Source organism: Augochlora pura, chromosome 7 (assembly GCF_028453695.1).
Source record: "Augochlora pura isolate Apur16 chromosome 7, APUR_v2.2.1, whole genome shotgun sequence".
In the NCBI taxonomy this organism is placed as follows: Eukaryota; Metazoa; Arthropoda; class Insecta; order Hymenoptera; family Halictidae; genus Augochlora; species Augochlora pura.
In genome coordinates this window covers 22211559-22233344 of record NC_135778.1, presented here as the reverse complement: position 1 = coordinate 22233344, position 21786 = coordinate 22211559, and the positions used below count along the sequence as shown (strand labels likewise).

At 35.6% G+C, this 21786-nt stretch overlaps 1 protein-coding gene across 3 annotated transcripts in view; it reads left to right on the top strand.

Moving 5' to 3' along the window:
* Positions 1–21786, top strand: part of Sm (heterogeneous nuclear ribonucleoprotein L) — a 422062-nt gene that overhangs the window by 55924 nt on the left and 344352 nt on the right. For 2 of the 3 annotated variants that reach the window (XM_078187714.1, XM_078187713.1), the window contains exon 3: positions 4646–4715. The exons of the other annotated variant lie outside the window; for it this stretch is intronic. In XM_078187714.1, the coding sequence (XP_078043840.1) occupies positions 4646–4715 (70 nt within the window). The remainder of the gene's footprint in view (positions 1–4645; positions 4716–21786) is intronic. 3 annotated transcript variants of the gene reach the window in all.

Below are 21786 nucleotides of genomic sequence, written 5' to 3'. Positions count from 1 at the left end.
ACAGAACGGATTGAAAATAACGCGATCCGAGTAGCCGCGGGAAAAGAACTGAACGAACGGGAAGGAAATGCCGCGCAGCATTTGAATTTAAACAATTAAATTGTTCAAGGGGCTAATTGAATGTGCACGGTGCCGGCAGTGGGCGCGTCGAACCGTGGCAGTGAAAAATTCTGCATTTCCTGGCACCAACGTTCAATTATTGCAGTAAAATTACATCAAGCCGACGCGCAGTGGGCGAAATTCTTTATTAAATTGGGGCTCCGACCGAGAGACAGCCGAAGGGACCCGAGCATTCGATTATCCCGAAGAGAAACGGAGGAAAAATTGTACTGGGTAATTTCCTTCCGAGATTCAACGGTGGCCGCGATACAACGGAAGGGTCTATTGATAGATAGCGAATCCATTTTTCATGCGCTGCATCGATGTATTCCCACTTCTGCCCCGTTCCGCGACCAATCGGAAATTCAACTGGCCGCAGCCGTTTTCTTGTGAAAAGGATGAACGAGGGAACTGGGTCCTTACGATTTTTGCAATTCACAGTTCTTCGAGAATCTGTTGCGTCTACTTCGAAATCTTCCGAGTGCGAGAAAGAGTTTGAATTTTATCAGATATTCGTTACTCAACTTTCTGTTCGGTCGAGGAGCAGCTTTCAACCAAAAAACTTTTGCCGAGTTTTCTTCCTCGTATTACGGTCTAGAACTTCGAAAGAAACAATTTCTTTATTCCACTTTCTTAGGGTGTGTAGCCTTACAAATATGTACGCAAAATCAATTGCATCGATTCGTAACAATATCGATGTTAGAGAAGGTTAACCGCGAGTGTACGATATTCTATGAAATTGATACGAAAAAGTTTATACGCGTTTTTATCGAAAGCGTATCTTCCGACACGTTCATGGCGGGTCAAACGAATAATAAATAATTATTTTAATTGAGGAACTGTCCACCTGTGTACGTATTTATGGGGATGTACAAATTGATAACGCTCGATTGCTCGAAGGTGGATTTTGTCATTGCTGCGTCGCACAATTGGCTGAAAATCTGTTTTTCCTGGACGAAATTGAAATTTAAAGTTTGACATTTTGGCGACCTTTTTGTACGCGTTAAATTACAACCCTTCTATTTAAAAAATCCGCAAGTCATTATAGGAATATATTAACAGGTTGAATGCCACACCAATTTTACCGGGATTGTCCGTGGGGCCACGATGAAATTTCCATTTAGCGATACATATAATGTTGAAATATTATATACAATAGATAATTTACAACGTATAAACATGTTTCAAGTGTTTTATACTGCACCCATTTCTTCACACCACTACAACAACGATGATAATAATAATAAGAAATTATAAGTGTTGTCTTTTGTCTAACTTTCTTATGTTTTTTTCAATCCGGGCCCGCCGGTCACCGGTGGCCCCCATGGCGTCACAGCCAAGTTAGGTGCCGGTCATCGGTGACCCCCGTGGCATTCAACCTGTTACCCAAAATTGTACGCATTATTCGGCGGATTTTCATCATTTAAATAGTTCCTAACAAATATTTAATCCATGTACAAACGTTGCAAGGTTTACATCAATTTTAATTTTGCGAAGGGGTTTTAAAAAATGTCTAAAACTGTCCGACACACAGGATTCGTTTCGTACGAAAGTTTTAACAATTCTGATGAGCAACACGGAAATTTCGAGTGCAGATTCCTGCAGCTTCAAACTTATGAAACTTTAATCGATTTTTTATACATTCCGAGGATCTGGCAATTTAAATATTTCTAATAAAAATTCAGCAGTGGTTATTTTCTACATTTTTTAATATAAGAAATGCGAAAAGATTTCTTTTTTATAAAATAATCGACTTTTGAATTACCTCGACTTTTGAAATGCTAACATGTATTTTCGACTTTATAATATTGTAGCTGGCGTTGTGATTAATTCGACGACCTATTAACTTTCAAATAACGCTACAATCATTTTGGCCACAAAAACGGGATTCGAGGCTACTGTGCGTCGATTGAGCCTCTTTCCTCTCGCTTCATACGCGCATGGTACCGCCAGATATGTCGTGGCGTTCTGCTGTTATTTTATTTAAGTAACAATAAGTTACACACGTCAGCAAATTTTTTGTTTTTACAAGTATTAGGTTGTCCCATAAGTTTCTTCCGCGCTACGCTATGAGTGACTCTAAGTGGCTGTATTTATATAAATATGCAGGCTCATCTCTTGGCCGTTTATGGCATCGGTTTCAGTCGTTCCAAAGCTCTTTCAAAGTACGTTTCGTTGGTGACAAAGTCTCTTTTAAAATTTTTCTGCACCGTTCAATATGGAGAGCCAAAAGAAGCATTTGCGACATGTTGTGCTTCCTTGCTTTAAAAAAGGCAATAGTGCAAAGGACACTGCAGACAAGATTTGCACCGTTTACGGGAGTGGTACTGCAACTATTAGTACCATCCGCAATTGGTTTAAAGAATTAAGAGCTAGCAATTTCGAATTGAAAGATGAAGACTGCAGTGGCCGCCCAGCAACGACGGATACGGACAATATCAAGACTGTGCTCACTGAAAATCCGCGATATAGTGTGCGTGAGATAGTGGATGCCAATAATATTCCCAAAACAACGGTGCATAAAAATTTAATCAAGATGGGCTATGCGAATCGATATGAAGTTTGGGTTCCACACCTATTGACGGTGGCTGACCTTATGAACCGCGTCTCTACGTGCGATTTGCTTCTCCAGCGACATGAAAGGGATCATTTCTTAAAGAGGCTTGTCACTGGAAACGAGACTTGGATTTTATGCCAAAATGTGCATCGAAAACGAACTTGGTCTAAGGAAAATACACCTTCAACTGTTGCGAAGCCTGGACTTCATCCGAAGAAGGTTCTTTTATGCATTTGGTGGGACTGGAAAGGTGTAGTGTACTACGAACTTCTTCCTCAAGGTGATACGATCAAAGCTGACAAATATTGCAATCAGCTGGATGAATTAAAAAGCCGCCGTAGCAGAAAAACGGCCACAATTGGCGAACCGACGAGGCGTCGTTTTCCATCACGACAACGCAAGACCGCATGTTGCGTTGGCCGTAATGCAAAAATTATTACAGTTTGATTGGGACGTTCTACCTCATCCTCCTAGCTCCCCAGTCCTTGCTCCATCCGATTATAACTTGCTCCTCTCCTTAAAAAATTCTCTCCGCGGTAAATCTTTCAAATCCATAAGCGAAGTAAAAACGCACCTTGATGAATATTTTGCAAATAAGCTTCAAGAATTTTGGAAAGAGGGCATAATGAGGTTTCCTGAGAGATGGAAGAAGGTTATAAAACAGAACGGTTCATATATAACATAATAAATCCACGTTAAACAACAAATATCGTGTATTCATTTCGCATAAAAAAAAGGGAAGATACTTATGGGACACCCTAATACTTGTCGCATCATGATAAGATCGTCAGACTTTCCAGTCAGCTAAAGCAATATCAGCTAACACTCATTTCCGAAACTAACTAACGAAAGGGAAGAAACTGTCATATATGTTCTAAAAATAAAAACAGAAGGACAGCAAATTCAATTTAATGTGCAAGTCTTGTGGCGTTGCGTTACATCTTGGAGATCGTTTTGCTTGATTTCATCTAAAAGAAAAATACTGAGTAATTACCAAAGGAAATGTAAATAAAGAAATATATAAATCAAACAAATTTTACATTTATTCACTTATGTATACCTTCGATATTTCATAAAAATAGAGAGACAGGATTGAAAACTCATGAGAAGTAACGATGAGATTATTAAAACTTGACAATTTATATTCTCTCGATAATTTTAAGAACGACCGACGACAAGCGAAGTAATCTGAATTAGTGCTGCCGGTGCTAAGCGAAGAAATTTATACAAGACGTCCGGACGATGTTGTAATAACTTCCGGAAGTGTTAATAACATTAAATAATAAAAAGATCTGAGTCAAGAAATTGATACTGCATTTAGATCTGTGGAAAAGGACTGCGGATTTTACGCGTCTATGACAAAAATGAGTGGATTACAAGAACAGCGAGAGCACATATAAACAGCTTGAAAATAGTATTACGTTATTCCGTTTGCATTAAACTTATTAAGAAAGGAAATAAATGTGTCTGTAGTTCCAACGTCTTGCAACTAATCTAGACAATTTTTATTTCGCATAAAAATCCGCAGTCTCGCATCAACGGAATAGGAATTTAACGCTATCTATAGCATAAAATGCTAAAAAGACAATTACAAGTATAAGTGAACATACATTACTCTATTGCCAAATACATTTACCCTTGACATTTTGACGAACGCCATTTCATAGATTCAGTTTCAGTAGTCAATAATTACCGATTCCGTATTCAATTCAATAATTCGATTCTTGAATTGCAATTTTGTAAATAATTGTGTATCAATTATGCATATCAATTATTGCACATATTGTATACATTATCTATATTTTTTGCATTTTCAAACGCGTTGCAATTGTTCATTAGTTATTTGACACGGTGCTTAAAAAAAACGTTTGCTCGTTGATAAAGTCAGTAATAGTTTTCGCAAAATGCGCGACCGTCAAAGTGTTAAATGAACACAATCGCCACCGTAATCTAACAAATAACTGATCACATGTTTTTTCTTCTTTCCAGAGAAGACAATAATACACCAAATCACGTTCTCCTCTTCACAATTATCAATCCAGTCTACCCGATTACTGTGGTAAGTGCAACCTCACAGATTTTGAAATCTTTCGTAATCGAGACACCCGACAGTCTTGCGGCATGATTAAATACGCGCGGACTCGAAACGACCGCGGCGCGTTGCGTACATATCTCTCGGACACAAAACGGATGATTCAACGTGGACGCGTTTTCGTGAATGCAAATGTTTGTAAACGATCCAGCGCGACGTGACTTCGTGTTGCTCGGCACCGTTGTCGGGATACGTGCCCGCGGCGAAATAAAAGAATAGCGGGGACAACAAACAGGAAAACAAGCGTCTACATTCAGTCAGGTCTTGACGAACCTCAAGCTTGAAACGTTCCTGTCATATCCGACGATTGAATTATTCGATTGAAACAATGCGAGTACGTTGTTATCAAATACGCATTTAAACACTCCAAACGCTGTTAGACTCGCTGACATCGTTGCAATACGTTGCAAATGGGCTGCGGATTTTTATGCATTTATGGCTGCTCTGAGATTGCAATGGAAAGATATCTAAATTATCGAGAACTAATGATATTTCTTCAGTATTGTGACAATAGAGAAAAGGTTAGATGATTCGAAGAGAAAGATTAATTGATCTCTTTTGCGACATGAATATTTTATTGATCGAAATATGCACAATTTGCTTGAACACGTTTTTGCAAACTTATTGTTTTTAGTGTTTCGGCGGAGAGTTACACTTTCAAAAACGTTGCAAAATAATTACATAGAGTTTGTAATTTATAGGAAACTCCAACATATCAAGCAACTGAATAAATTTGCTTTTTATTTTGGTTTTTTTGTGAGATAGTCTGCGATAATGGAAATTTGCATAAAGATCTGCAATCTGTTTATAAATATACGCTGCGGATTTTGTGTACTTATGACAAACATTAGCAAGTGAACATAAATTAGACGAGAGGTCTTTATTTAAATTAGACGAGTTTCTATTTGACATCTGTTTCTTCTGATCGATGAGTACAATTTTTAATTTGCATAAAAATGACATTGACAAATTACGAAAATGATATTCGTTATTAATAGTTTACTTCAACAAAGTTGCTCAATATTGCGTCATTAGTTGTTGGATATAAGCAGTCCAGCTCTTTTGTGCAATCGTCAGAAATATGTGTGACATAAATAATTATCAATACTTTTGGAATTTTATGCTCCCGAGAATGAGCCCATATAAATATTTTTTCCTGCCCTTTCTGTTTATCTCTAAAAATACATCGTCGTCCCGAAATATATTTTTAGACGATGCACATTTATGCAAAGTATAAATAAAACATTCTGTTTTCGCAAAATTCTAAAATTGACCATGTAAGAATATTTCACGTTAAACGTTTAGCCGAAATCGAGCGATGTAGCCACGCAAATAGCAGTTCTTTAAAAATTTTGAATCCATAACATACAGGAAATCCAAAATTATATATATATATTTTTTAATATATTATTAAAATTTTCTTAATTGAAATGATTAATCATGCTAAATCCGTTCGCGTAAAAATAGATATAATTGAACAGCGTTGTTTGATAGTGTTTAATGACTTGATAGTTTTAAACAGTCTCTAAGTTGTCTAAGACATATGACACTGGGGCATATGGTTCAATAATCATTTCACTAATCTTTATATATTTACATACTTATTAGTGACAACATATTTCTTTCGTATAAAAGCGTATTATCTATTTTTGTACTAAAGAACTTTTCCTGCGAATAAATGAATGAAATGATATGAAATTCGGTAAGCTATCACGATGTAACATGACAGCATAAAATAATAGCACGTATAGTATGATAATGTAACATGATAGAACACCGAGGTGATAAAAAAAGTTGAAAGAAAAATTAAAATTCGGAATGGCAAGTACAAACGAGCGCATCGTGTAACAAGTAGGCTGCGGATTTATGTGCAGTATAAAAATTTTCTACCTCGATACGCAATAAACATTAATTAAATAAAAATTGATTTTTATTCTGAACATTTGGCGTGCTTAATGGAAAACGGGCGTATGGCATATTGTGCGTCAATTTGGTTTTCTTTTCGCTTAATTGTGTAAAAATTTAAACAGTCATTTACTGTTTTACATATTATTTAATATAAATATTAATAAAATATCAATACTACATTTAATAAAATGACGAAATCGTGACACGAGTCGTGTCTTTCAACGAGCTACTCATTTTTAATCGGTTGAAAATAATTGAACGGTATTGTTAAATTATAATTTCTTCCCTGTAAACAATGCGATTGGGAAACCCACGCGCGCACATGTTCCACGAATTGGTACAATCAGTAACGACACTGTCCCCGCATACGAAACGCGAATGCCAACTGTTCCCGTATGCGAATAAACATTTCTTTTTTCAGCCGATTGTTGAATAACATTATTTGTGTAAATGAATTTATAAAGAAAAATGTTCAACAATATGGGCAGAATTCTCGTATCCACTTTCATGCGCTTCGTTTATTTTCGACTGTAATGTTTCTGCCGCTGTTTCAAGTAAGGGCCGACGATTGAGCGGTGTTTTATAACAGGTACTTTTACCTTATCGAAGCGAAAGACGATGCAAAAGTTGTTGGCGCGACGCGTGGTGTACCATACAGGTTTCGCAGGCCGTCGGCACCGCATTTTATTTCTGTTTTGCGCCAATAATAGATGAGCTCTGTCGCTGTTTCTGTCCCTCGAATGGTTGATGCTTGTGCGATCTGGCATTGTTCGCAGTCCGTCCATTCGCGAATCCTCGCATAGCTACTCGGTCACGGTAGCTCGTTTCTTTTGTCGTTTTTTCTCATCGTTTCTCTCCTTTTTTTTCCCTTAGCCTCGTCTCCGCGAGCAAAGCACTAATTAAAGAGAGCCCCTATACCGAAGTCTTTTTACCGGTTCACCACGCAAGGAATCGGTGTCCAAGAGCGTCGTAGCGCGGCTCGAATGTGTCAACGTGTGTCGATGTGTGCGCGACCGTGCTTCCGCCAAGCATGCGCTTCGTTTTGTTCCGTCGCGTTCCCTCGCTTTCCCTCCTCGACCCGCTAATGGATTCGGCATCAGTTTTACTTTAATTATACCCGGCGATTTCCGAGGTCGCGAGCCAATTGAAATTTTAATCTCGCCGACGGTACTCGGCCGGCAACCGACGGCGATTTATGCACACGCAAAGAGGGAGAGAAATAGGAAAACGGTTTCACTTGCAAACAGGCGGTTGCCTCGAGGATAAATAACTCCCTTGCACACTCTCTGTCTCCCTTTTTCTCCGTTTCTCTTCTACTCGGCGCACAGGCGTACGCATACACACATATGTGGGGCGCGGGGCACAGAGAGACAGATAGACGCGCATACGCGCGCGCGCTTTGTTTATTCTCCTCGCACATTTCGCTCTCCCTGCCCCCGTCGTCGGCGCGCCGAATCTCTTTACGGCGATTCGCAATAACGCGAATTAATGACGCGCAACATGGGAGCCAGGGTCGTTACTCGACGATCCGAGATGGGCTACACAAAGCTGATTCGCCGCGATTTCTCGCTCTCTCTCCGAAGCTCCTTTCCGAGATGTTGCTTCGTCTCGGGACGTTTTCTAGCCCCGGCGATCCGTATAGGATTTCTCCATCGAAGAAATTAAACGGGGATTTAAAGATTATTGTCGCGACGGTTGCCCGCGGAACATTTACGATCTCGCGTTTAAAAAGTTTCATCGAAATTTTGATGCAGCTGACGGGTGGCACGTAAACTAGAATATTGGATCAGTCACGATCGACCAAGTGTTTGGCTGTTGCAATTTCTTCGAAAAGTGTGCAAGTTATTGTCATACGTTTGATTTTCTCCATATTTTGTTTACATGCTTTTAAAAAAATGTGTAATTTAATAAAAAGTATCTTGATTATTTTGAACGTCAACCATGTCTACTTATTTTAAAATCAATAAATTTAAGGGCGTATCATTTATCAACTCACTTAGTATAACAAACATTGTTTAAAATGTTTTTGATGACTATAAATGGACTAAAACCTTTAAAATGAATGAGAAAACTTCTCTGATTCTTAAAAGTCGTAAGTCCATTTAAAAAATAAGTATATCGAATTTTATGTTACGAAGCTATAAAATATCCAGTTTTTATTCACAGGTTAAAGAAATGTTACATTAAAATTAACAATATTTGGCGATTAATTATTTATTGTTCTCCAATTTCCATTAACATGCAGGATTTACAATAATTATGGTGCGTCGGTTGTACATAGTGCAATAAATCCGTTAAATCATCGTATTTTAGCATTGCGATTAGTCTTGTTTCTCCGTGCATCCATTTAATAATGTTTCGTAGAATATTTTACTTGGTTTAGTCCTAAACGCCTCCCTCATATTTTTAACCAATTTATCCTTTCTCCATTTTTAGATATTCTAAAAATTGTGTTCTCTAGTGGTTTTGTCGAAATACAATTATTATTACTGAATAAATATTATCTGAACTCATCGAATGTTACTACTGTAATAATAAAACATAAAGCTCTTGTTCCACTTTTGATATAAAATTTCGTAGGGTTCTATTTGCCAGCTAATGTTTTGTTTACAAAAATTTTGCCATTTTAAATATATTAGCGAGAATTTGCTTCGAAATGGCAAAATAATGTGGAAATGTAAACATTAAAATAGCTAGCTTTATCTTTTGGAAAATAAACTTGTTATTAAACTTTCACAATACACGGTTGTATACTCTTCTTAACCATAACATTGTTTTTAATGTGTTTACTCGTGATGAAAAAATTATTGGTGTTGCAACGACTATACTCCACTTTAATTTCGTCGAACAAAGTACTTTAATTGTATGAAATTATTGCTGTGGTTGGTCCTGAAATATATTTTTAGACGATACACATATGTATATGTATATACTAATTTATGCAATGTATAAATAAAACATTCTGTTCTCGAGAAATTCTAGAATTAACCCTAATAACGTAGTTATACATTTCTAATCTTGCCAAGCATTGTTTTGTTTTAACCCTTTGCACTCGGAGCCATTTTAACTGTAAATCTGAAATATTTTTTCTGGTTCCGTGGTATTTCCATTCTATTTGACAAAATCAATTTTTATACATGCAAAATTTATTCTTGTGACTTCTACCAACAGTTTTACTATTTGAAATTTTTTAAAATCTAAACCTTATTGTTACAAAAATTATGTTGGAACGTAATAGAATAATTTTAGTGGTGACTCTGAGGCACCACTCGAGTGCGAAGGGTTAATACTCCAAGTATCGGGAACCGAGCCGGAAATTCCTACAAATTAGGATAGTATGTGAGCCAGTAACATTTTAATTCGTTTGCGTTATAAACATCCCAGTAAAATTCAGTTTGTTAGAATTAATTACAATAAAAATTTATTTTGAAAACTGACCGATAATTAGTGCCACGCACACACGTGAACAACAGTAGCAGTAGTACTTAACGTGGTAAATACAAATATTTGGAAAAAATAAATCTCTAAGCGTGTAATGTTTCTTCATTTTCTATATTCTAATTAAAAAAAGATACAAATCGTTTATGTGAAAATATTTAACGACCAATATTTAGTTGAAATCGAGCAATGTTGCCATGAAAGCAGCAGTTCTTCAAAAACTTTGAATCCATAACATACATAAAACCCAAAATTATTATCCATAAATTAGGTGAATTATAGTTTTTGGAAGATTTGACGCAACAAATACTTTTCTCATGACCTTCTGGCTTGGCAACAGAGTTATTGCACGGAATTAATATCGCTCCCATTGAATAACCAACGTCCAAAAACAAATCGAAGTTCTACCGTATTGTTGATTAAGTTTGGAAAATTCGCGGATAAGTTGTATCGAACCTCTCCTAGAAAAAAACTAAATCCGTTATAGATGGCTCGGCGGCGGAAGGGCAACGCCATTAACAAAGTTCCAATATAGCTCGGCCTATCACTATTTGTTCAACGGGCGAGCACTGTCAAGGAGTTTGATTTCTCGCTTCCAGTTCAGCCGCGATATGCAAATCGTTCCAATAATTTCGAGGGGTTGAACGGCGGCGCGTGTCGCGAGTCGATAAACGTCAGAGTCTCCGCTATACGAGAGCCGGCGGCCCGTGTAAATTCTGCCTTGAGGAACGTCGCGCGTCTGCCTCGGCGCTCAAATTTCCCGTGTGCTGCTTTATTTCCCACTTACTCGACCGACTCAATGAACAGCCTCGTATTGTACGAAAGAAAATATATAGAAAATCGTGCGGGCCGCGCGAGATCCCGCACCAATTTATCATCGCAGTCGCCGGAATTTATTGGAACAGTGTGTAATAGGCGGCGGTCGTGGCTACGGTTAAGCCGAGTCCGCACTTTAGCGCGTGTGCCTTCGATTTGTGAGAGCACGCGCACACATTCTCGCCAACAGGAACGAGGCAAGTCTATTTCTCAAAGTCTCGGCGTTTCTACAGCTCGGTATTTTCGACGCAATTAGAACATATCACGCGATACGTCATACGATTACGGGAAATTTGTCGGATCCATCGAAATCGCGAACTTCGGGAATCATTTAGCAGGAATGCATGAGGCACGTTTACAAGCTACATCAGTTTAAAATACATTTTCTTCAAAATTCAATGCTCGCGTCATAATTATCAGAATCTGAAATTACGCATATAGCGCTGATAATAATTATAAACTCGATGAAACTTTACGTTTTTATTGAAGTTCAATAAAAAACGAAAAAAGCTGTATATTTTTATTTTGTATTAGCTCTAATATAGGATTATACAAATATGATATTTTTTCGACTTCTTATTAAAATATCACCACGCCACGAAATTTAATCTATTTATACGTATAATCCTTACACTTTTAACAGTTTTTTTTTTTTTTTAAATGAACCATTATGAGTCGTTACAAATTTATATATTGTATATTTCACCGTCATATTGTGAATTGAACGATTTGGAACATGTCGAAATGATCGGTGATCCGTGAAGTTAGTGTTAATATCCAAGCAGTGTTAATCAATGTAAGAAGAGATGTGAAAGAAATCGCGGGGTTAAAATAAATTGCATTAGTAGGAAAATACTAAATATTTTCGTTGATTAATTTAATTGGTTATATAAAGAGTGTAAGGATAATAACAATTGCTCCAAGGTAAGTGTATCGTATTTCTCGCAACAAGAAATTGTTTCACTTTCTTGCTAGATTGTATATAGCTTCGAAACCAACGTAAGAGAATTAACTTAACGAGGCTCGACTTAACACTTTGAAAGGCTCAAACTTGAAAATTAATTTTCATTAAGATCTAGTATTGTAAGTTAGGATCCAAACTTTGTTAGGCGTCTCAGAGTTACTAAAACAATTCTTATAATAAATTTTGCCCTTTCTACGTTTTTAGGATCATCATGGAATAAATCGTTCTGTATTTCTATGACTGCTATAAAAAATTGTTATTGTCTTATTTTATTGAAAAAAAGAAATTCCTATATCTTCTTCTACTATTTTCTCGTGACTCGGTAACTTCATTTCGAATTTCGCGTAACTTTGCATACATGCAGGGACTATATAGACTTAATTAAGTAAATTTAAATTATTTCTTTTAATAATTTTGATAAGCTGAAAATAGTGTAACAATATTATTCAGTTCATCTGATATCTTCATAATTTTATATTTCAGTTACTCATTTTTGCGATAAATGCATAAAATCAGCCGTCTAGTGGTAACATTCTTAATCGTCTGCCGAGTACATTTTTTAATTTAACAGCATAAATAATAATTTCTAGATGAAATTTAAATTTGTATCTAAGCGTTATAAATTTTTAATATTTTCAGCATATCGAAATGATGTAGTTTGCGGATCCTTATGCAAAATAAAACAATTTCGCAGCAGTCGTATAAAACACGAGTTAAATAAAAATGTGGATCCTGTTTTAATAATTCTAATGAATTGAAAATAATGCAATTGTTACATCATCCTCAACTTATTACAATTATTCAAAAAGGAGAGACATTTTCACCTGGCTGTGATTTTTTTTTACAGTGAACTTAAGCAATTTTTCTTTTGCATAGAGATTAGCAGCTTACTTATTAACCTTTGCAACAAATGCATTAAATCTGGAGTCTAATTATAACAAATACGAGTTGGCGCGTCTTATAAATTATGAAGAGTTTGTAGGTCGGACTATCGCGGGGAAAGAGATTATACCAACGGTGGAACTGTATTTACGAGGTAGCAAGGTGCGGAAATTAACACTATAACGACTGCTGACGTTATTGTCGCGTCATGTAAATTTCAACAGCTAGTTGCCGCTGACGCCGTACCGGTGCCAGTTGTTTCGCCGGCACATTTGTTTATGCGTAGGTAGCTATTTATTTATCCAGTACTTCCACCATTTTTATCCGTCGCACGAATAATTGCTCTTTGCCAAGTTTTTAAAATAGACATTATCGACCCGCGATGAAAGTTATTTCGTAAGTTTTAAAATTATTTCGACCTAAGGTCGTCAATACACTGCGAAAATAAAAATTGTCGCAGTTAACTTTGAAAAAAAATAATTTACATAAAAATGTCTTTCCCATTTTACAACCGACCTGGCGCTTTTCTCTTTATTCGATTTATGTAACGATCATTTTTTGTAATAAAAATATAAATTTTGTATCTTGAAGTAATGCAATTTTTATCTGCGATCGCTTAGTGAACTGAAATTATTATGGCAGGTGTTATAGCAGGTCGCTGAAATCGACATGACACTAATTTATTTTTACATTCGATATTTTATGGTATAGACGATAGTTAACCGATAAACTTTTAGTGGAAACATTTTTCTTATCAAATTAACAAGATGTGTAGAAGGCGTATGCAAACGTATGGAAAAGTTAAGCAATTACCCAGTATTGTGCATTTATGTATGTACATATATAAAATGTGTTACCTAAGAATTTCAGCGAAAGTATCTTTACTGTTTCCAACAATACGAGAAAATAGGCAAAGAAGAAAATGTTTAACACAGAAAGACAATAATCTTGAGAAAAGAATCTCTTCTATCCAAGTAACTGCTTCCTCCGAGTCATTTGTTTCGTACACATTTCCTCGTATCGTCAAAAGCCGCAGAAATATTTCCGATGAAAATCTCAAGTGACTCATCCTGTCTATCTTCAAGGTATTTTGAACAAGCCGAAACGTTCATTACACTGAAACAGCGAGTTGTAAATTCCTAGAAGCGTTTCGGTGCTTTCACGTTCTTAACAATGCGAGTCTTACTTTCACTGTGCTATAATTTCATTGCGAATTGTCTTAACTAGCCTCGACGTTCACCATTCGCATGTGGCGTGGCAAAACGTTTATGGTTTCGAGTTAGAGCTCGCTGCAGACGGTAGGTCATCCTTTTGCACTCGGACGATACCCATCTTACGGGAATGTAACGAGATTGCTGGTGTAATTATGGTACTTTCGAGATTGAACATTTTTGTTTCCCGAGGTCTGCGCCAATAAAATCTTATGCTACATCCTGCATACGCGGAGTATCTAATATCTAAAATACGTAGTGATAAGGTGATAGTATAATGGGTATATATAATAATAATAATAATAATAATAATAATAATAATAATAATAATAATAATAATAATAATAATAATAATGCATAATGATGCGTATTAAAAATAAGTCTGGTAATTACAAAATACCGAATTGATTTACACTAGAAATTAGTTTGCACTTCTACATCTTACGATTTTCTATTTTTTTTATAATGTTTTTCATAGTGTTGAACTGTTGTCGTACGTGCAAATAAAGCAGTTAGTACAGTTAAGCAAATAAATTTTCCTGAAAAAGCCAAATATTGGGAAAATGTTTTTCAAATCCTGCGAATTTACATACTTTTAGTTATTTCTGAATTACAACGAAGCGAAAATTTTTGTCTGTGTTATTTTTTTCGATAGATCGTAGAAAAACACATATTTTAGTTTTTAAATCCGAATCTACTTTTAATTAAAGTGTTTTTATTCAAATATTATGATTTGAAAAGGAATGGATCTAATGCTGGGCATCGTTGCCGTATCTCCTTTACTTTACCAGTTCCTTTCCGACGCATTGAACAAATACCGTTTTTCGTTGGTTTCGTGAAAATATGAATTTACCGAGGTCGCCTTTCTGCTATGCTAAATTGAACGAATTTCGTTGGATAGACCAAAGAGTTTACGCGAAGAATTCTACCTAGTCACGGTTCGTTCGCTGCATGGAATGGACGCCAAGTTTTCGACACTGCTTAAAAGAACGAGAGTATCGATCACGCATATCGGTGCACGTGATTTGAATGCATGCGCGTTTGCTTTTGAACGTATCCTGGCTTATAGATTGTCTGATGTACGATTTCATATGCACGTACCTCTCAATTTCTCGAGACGCCGATCGGATGTGCCTAGGAATTCTATGCAATTCTGTATTGACAATATTAAAAGTATAGACCGTTATCACTTTCGGTGCTGACTAAAATATAAGAAAGTGGCGTAGAAGAAATATTCACTTTCTATAGGATTTTTTAGCTTTACTATTTCATTTAGATTATGTGAATAGTATTCAGATTGTATTATTTAGTCGTACTTACATTATTATATTGCATTATACTATAGTATACCATACCATACCATACCATACCATACCATACCATACTATATTATATTATAAACTATAAATTGTATAAAGATCACGTCTAGTCAAACTGTATATAATTACCACAACTTAAACATGGCTATACAATATACGAACTCAGACGTGTAAATAGTTAACGGTTTATTAACCATACTGTTTTAAAGTCATGCTAAAATCAAATCAATCCTGCAATTGGTCACTCGCAATTTCAAACTAATTTGAAAATAGACGAAATTAGACGTGATAGATTAAAAATCTCCAAGTTTTTCAACCAGACAATATAATATAGAACATAATAATAATATAGAACAAATAGATAATATTATAGAACAAAACAAAGAGAAATACGAAATTTATTGAAGCTGAGAGATCAAGAAAGGTGTTATTGTGCATGTAAAAATAAGTCGAAAAAAAAAAACAATTCCCCATTCTTGAGAAAACCGAGTGTCGCAAGGTGCGTCAAGTTCGCGCAGCTAATATGCCGAGAAGTAGAATTGGTATATCATGGCCAGACACGCTGCTTGATTCTCACTTTGGAACCCTATTTTTAAATTAAGCCTTTAAATGAAAAAATATTATTCCACATTTCTTGCTTATTTTTGGGTATTTATTAGTTACTGATCATCGTGTGTATTTATTATTTATTTACATAGCAACTGAAGAACTTAAACTAACGCTGTTCACTTTTATCAGGGTGTCTCGTTTATAAGTCTCTTTCAATATCTTATGTAATAAAAATAAATTTCTTACCCTTTCTCACCATCATTGCACAATATACATTTTTTGAAAAATCGAAAGAAATAACACGTAGGTGCACATAGAAGCAAACCAATGACAATGTTTATAGGGCTTGTTAGCCTTTATTAATATCTTGCTTAAACCAAAAGTGCCTTTTATATTGAGCATTATCATGCAACAATACCGGTTCGAACAGCAATAAATCTGTCTCTTTCCCGATTGTCTCATGTATTTACCATTTACATTTCGTGTATTTACTAAAAGAGGAATAGTTGGGATGCGGTGTTTCTATTCGAGGTGAACAGAAGGCAAAATGATTCACAGACTACCAACCGGCGGCATACGGTACCGGAATTGTGATTCAAACACTACAAATAGAATTTCGTGTAACATATCAGCCGGCAACACCTCCGTTAACCACTTCAACTATCTTCGCGTAATGCATACTTAGTTGAAGACTGACGGACGATCGAGCCGCGGCCAATTAAAATATTTTCTTTGGTGCCGGCCAGTGAGCTATCGGTGACGCGAACAGCGCCGTATAAATTCGACGAAGCGTCCCCCATTCTAAAATAACAGCTATCGCGCTGCTCCGTCTGGTAATATAGTTCGGTATTTGAAATAAAAGCACACCACGCGGCAGAAACACGGGGGAGAGTCGCCGCGCTCTGCCATGCCGGTGCGTTCGCATGGCGGCAAGGTGTTCATCTTAATCCGCTGACTCTAACAGGGCCCGGTAGATGAGTTATCGCCGGTATTAAAGCCCGCGAAAATTCATGGCTATGTACAGTAGCAGACGCAGACTTCTCGGCCTGGCCGATCCAATGTAATAGAAATGCCAACGGCGCGAAGCGTACCCAAAATAAGAGATTAGTACTCGATCACGCCTAACTATTGTAGGAATCACGGAAGACTTTACTCGTTATCCTCTGGAACTAGTTTCCATTTGTTTCCTTGATAGATTAATGTCTTTTTTAGTGATATTTTAAGTGAAAATGTTAAATGTCTGACCCAGTACTAGTTATATACAGTCAGTCCCATAAGTATTCGGACCCTCATTGCTTATAAGAGAAATTTGTTGAAAACAAGTTTATTAATACCAAATTATAACAAAATTGATTAACTCATAACAAAAATATATTGATTTTTCTCCCCGTAATACGTAATGACAGTCCACAAAAGTATTCGTACCAGTGTAGATTTAGTCAAAAAATCGCATATTAGAGTACCTTTTTTACTATATATTAATTTTCTAGTATCTAGTGGGTTCACCTTTATGCCTTACTGTATCGTTTAATCGATTTGGCATACTTTCTACCGGTTTTAATGCGACATTTGGTTCAATACTATTCCAAACTTCCAAAATTTTGTTTTTTAGCATTTGTTTATGGAAAAGTCTTTTATCTATTTAGTAGTAGTCTTTTATCTATTTCTGCCCATGAATTTTCTATAGGATTTGTGTCTGGACTCTGAGGAGGTGTATGTAAAAAAATGAGGAACGTGGTGAAGTATCTACTAACGAACAATCTGAGCAGTATGCTTCGGGTCGTTGTCGCGTTGAAAATAGTATTCATCTTCCAGACCAAGCTTGACGACCAAGTTGTAATGGTGGGAAACATTTTGGCATATATCTCGCTCGTTACAATTTTTTTGCTCGCTTAATTCGCATTTTCAGGTTCAAAGGTTTGAATTCAGGTTTGAAAAATTGTTTGTTTCGATGTAATAACGTTTAAAATTACTTAATCCACACTTGCCGTAAACTAGACAAGTAGTAGCTTCTTTCTGACAGCAAAAAACATCGACACATTGGGTTTTCATTTTTTTTTTGACAATGTTGCAGGCGAGCAAAAAATCTGAGAAAAATTGAGTACACGAGCCGTGATATTACCTTATCAGGGAATTAATATAAAAATAGAGAATTCATAAGTTTTCGAGAAATCTTCAATTTTCCGATTTTTTGGGGATTTTTCATTTGTGATAATCACAGCTTGGAACTGAAAAATCTGAAAAAATTCTATAACATCCGGCTTGATGTCCAAAATAAGCCATATTTTTTTGAAAATTTCAGAAAGCCGCTAAAGATGAAAAAATGCCGGAAAACCGCGAAATCTAATTTACCCTGTAACTACACTCATGGACAAGTTACAGGGTTAAAATTTTGCACAGATGAGTTTTTATTGGTCAGCTATCGAACGGTCTATGACTCATTGAAAAACCTCTAAGGGCAGTTTTGACCATCTTAATCGGCTATGTCATTTCTCTTATGAGCAATGAGGGTACGAATACTTATGGGACTGACTGTATATCTTATAATTCGTGAAAAATGTATATCGCAATTGAAAAATAGTACAATAATAATTATTGCACATATTCTTTGTACATTTTAAACCTATTAAAAGTTTTTATAAAGAGGATACACTGTCTCTTTGGAGCTTCGATACTGTTTCAGAGACTTAGTCGAATTCACTGTCACTTACAATGATGGAAATTAGGTTTGGATTGAAAAATAGAATGACTTTTTTATTTCATTAATAATTTTCTACAGGATAATATTATTGTCGTTATATACTGGGTTTCAGGTTGGGTGCGTATGTATCACTTCAACGAAATTCAAACTTATTGATTCTTCGTGTATTCAGGATATAAAAGATTATAAAAAACTGCAAACAGTTGTGATATATGAAGGGAGAATACGATGTATATGTATGTATACTATAACATCAAATATTCGTTTCTCATTCATCAGAAATGTTTCAATGTCCTCCTCCCTTTTAGTATTGTATTAAATGACAATACGCTATTATTTATTCGTTATCGCGAATTCAATGGTATATTTATCGATGTCGAATATATCAAAGTTCAAAATACTGCTACAATTGAATATTCAACGCGCAGTTAATAAGAAATGTCAGGTCGGTGACTGCGCTGGTTGTAACACGCTTCGAGTATGTTACTACGCTCGTTAAAATATTTGACATTTATCTTTTAATAATTGAATGCTATCACATGCGAACTGCGTGCAAGTAGTTAGATTTTATGTTGGCAATAACTTGGTTCTGGCATAATAATAACAACTCGTATTTAGTGCGAAGAAGAGTACAGAATGGAAACAAAGTATTTATATTTAGGAACTGTCGTTGAAGTAATGGCATGAATGAGCAGATGTTGTCTTCTTGGCCTATCTATGAAAATGTTAAACTATGAATTAGCGTGACATTTGCGTAGATTTGAAAATTAATATTAAATTACGTCTTGCTAACTTTATGAGCTTCGTTGAAAAGGTAATTGATGGCACATGCGACTGAACCTTTCAATTATTAATTCGACTTTATTAAATGCTTTAATTTTATGAAATTTCGAGGTTGTGGCGTGACTGCCGCGAACATTAAACATCGATTCGTATGAAATAAAGCACTGAAGGTAACACGGTCGCATTTAACGAAGCTATAAAGATAAATGTGACGGGAGATTTTTATAATCCGTTAACTGGAATTGAATGCTCCAGCGCAGATCTTAAAATCTGATTACTAAATGTGTAAATTTTATGCAATTATAACAAAACTGAGCAGCTGAATCAGGTTGACTTGATCAAGTTGTTAAACAACATTCTAGTTTTCTATAAATAATCGCGTTTATTTTCTCTTTCCTTTCATTTGCAATTCAAATTATAAAATATTTTTTTCTTCCTATTTTAAAAGTGCCGTATAACAAATTTAATTTACAAGTACTGCAAAGATGGATATAGAAAGTCGAAGATAACAGTGAAGTAGATAAATTCCCAATATAATTCCTAATAAATTCCCCTACTAATTCCCAAGTGAAATAACTTTCTGATGATCTTTCCTATTGTAGCCACAGTTCGAGGATTCGCGAAATACTCAAATATTAACTCTTTGCACTCGAAACCATTTTAACTGTAAATCAAAAATAATTTTTTTTATTTACAGTGTCTTCATTTTGTATGACACAGTGCACTTTATGCGCATAAAATTGATCCTTGTGACTCATACCAACAGCTTCGATTTAAACAATTTTTCAAATCTAAACTTTGATGGTATAAAAAGTTATCTTGAGACATGATAGAACAATTTTAGTGGTGCCTCAGAGTCACCACTCCAGAACAAAGGGTTAACTCCTTGCCGTACTATTTTCTTTATAGTTACAATGGTGAGCATCTTTTCGATTGTAACAATTTCTTAGGTGAAAAAGAAAATTGATATTTATTGTATGCCTACATGTACTAGAATGATTGAATATTAATTGCAAGAGAACAGAATTTTATTCCAACTTAAAATCGCGAGTCTGACTCATTAAATTACGGCACGGGGTTAAGATGGATAAAGTCAATAGATAAAGGATGTGTTTGTCTTCCTTAAATGCATTAAAAGTAAAAGAATCGATTAACTTTCGCTTAAGATAACATCACGGAAATAACTTTCTAGAACACATTCCATCCAGAGCGTTACTGTTTTTAGAAAATTACATTCTATAATTTCGCAAACGAAAGGAATTCTGTAGCCTTATCGGCGGTCCTTTCACAAATGCTTGATTTCATCAAAATCGGAGGGGCATGAGCGGTTGCCTAGTGTTCTTTATCGTTAGAGTCGAGTGATAGTCAAGTTTACGCCGTGCCATTTGAAGTCTCTGTCGCGTATCTTCATGAGGATGTTAGGAGGCAAGAGATTTATAGTACCTTATTCGGCTGTCATTTATTGCTCGAGCTGGGACCCGATGCTATGCGATGAGATGAGATGAAAATGATTATAGTTGCATCTTGCAGTTGTAACTGTTTCAATCATCACACGATTCCGTGTCCAGTTAAGCGATAACGCGCACCAGTAATTGTCACAAAACACGTTTCGACTATCTTTTAGTGACTTCTCACAGTTCATAAACAATCTCTGCTATACGGCGTGTCTCATCAACTTTATTCATTTAAATATCATGGTTATGTTAAATTATGCTGGGACATGTTACCTACGAAAATTCTAGGGCTTAACGCAATGACTGCCAAGTCTATTCTCGAGAAATCTGATCTAGACAGGTCAAGTCAACATTTATCTCTTTTCTTAATAAATAAATAAAAAATAATAATAAGTAATGCATTTTTCCTTAGTAATGTAACAATAACAGGCGCGCCGTGGTAGGCATTTACTACGAGATAACTCATGATTGGCAGTCAATGTGTTAAGAATGTACGTACTGTCAGAATTAACTCCCAATTATCTGGTTTCATTTTTATCGTCATATTCTGTAACAATTACTTTCTTACCTAATTTTTGTCCTATATTTTGTCATGTTGTATTCGAAGCTACAATAAAATATGTTAACAGCAAGAAAATTTATTAGTCATTGGCATATGAGTTTTGAAAAAATAACGTAAAACTGTATTAATGAAAAAAACGAACTATAAAAAACGAGGATGTTCATACGTATGTATGTATAATAAACATTTTAAATACTTTTAATATTTTTTGATGTATATATATAACTACAAATACACTGTCAGATTAAGCGGCCATTTTCAACGTTATAGTCTTTGAGCTGTTGCATCCCCTACGCGTCGCATGTTATAATATGCCAAAAACGATAAGTTTTACGGTAAACACATCTTGATAAGTGCTGTCATACTCAAAATACTCCAATCTATCGAGATCGAGTATAAAAATTGGGATCTCCATTTAAAAAGACAAAGTCGATCTCTATATCTGCATCAT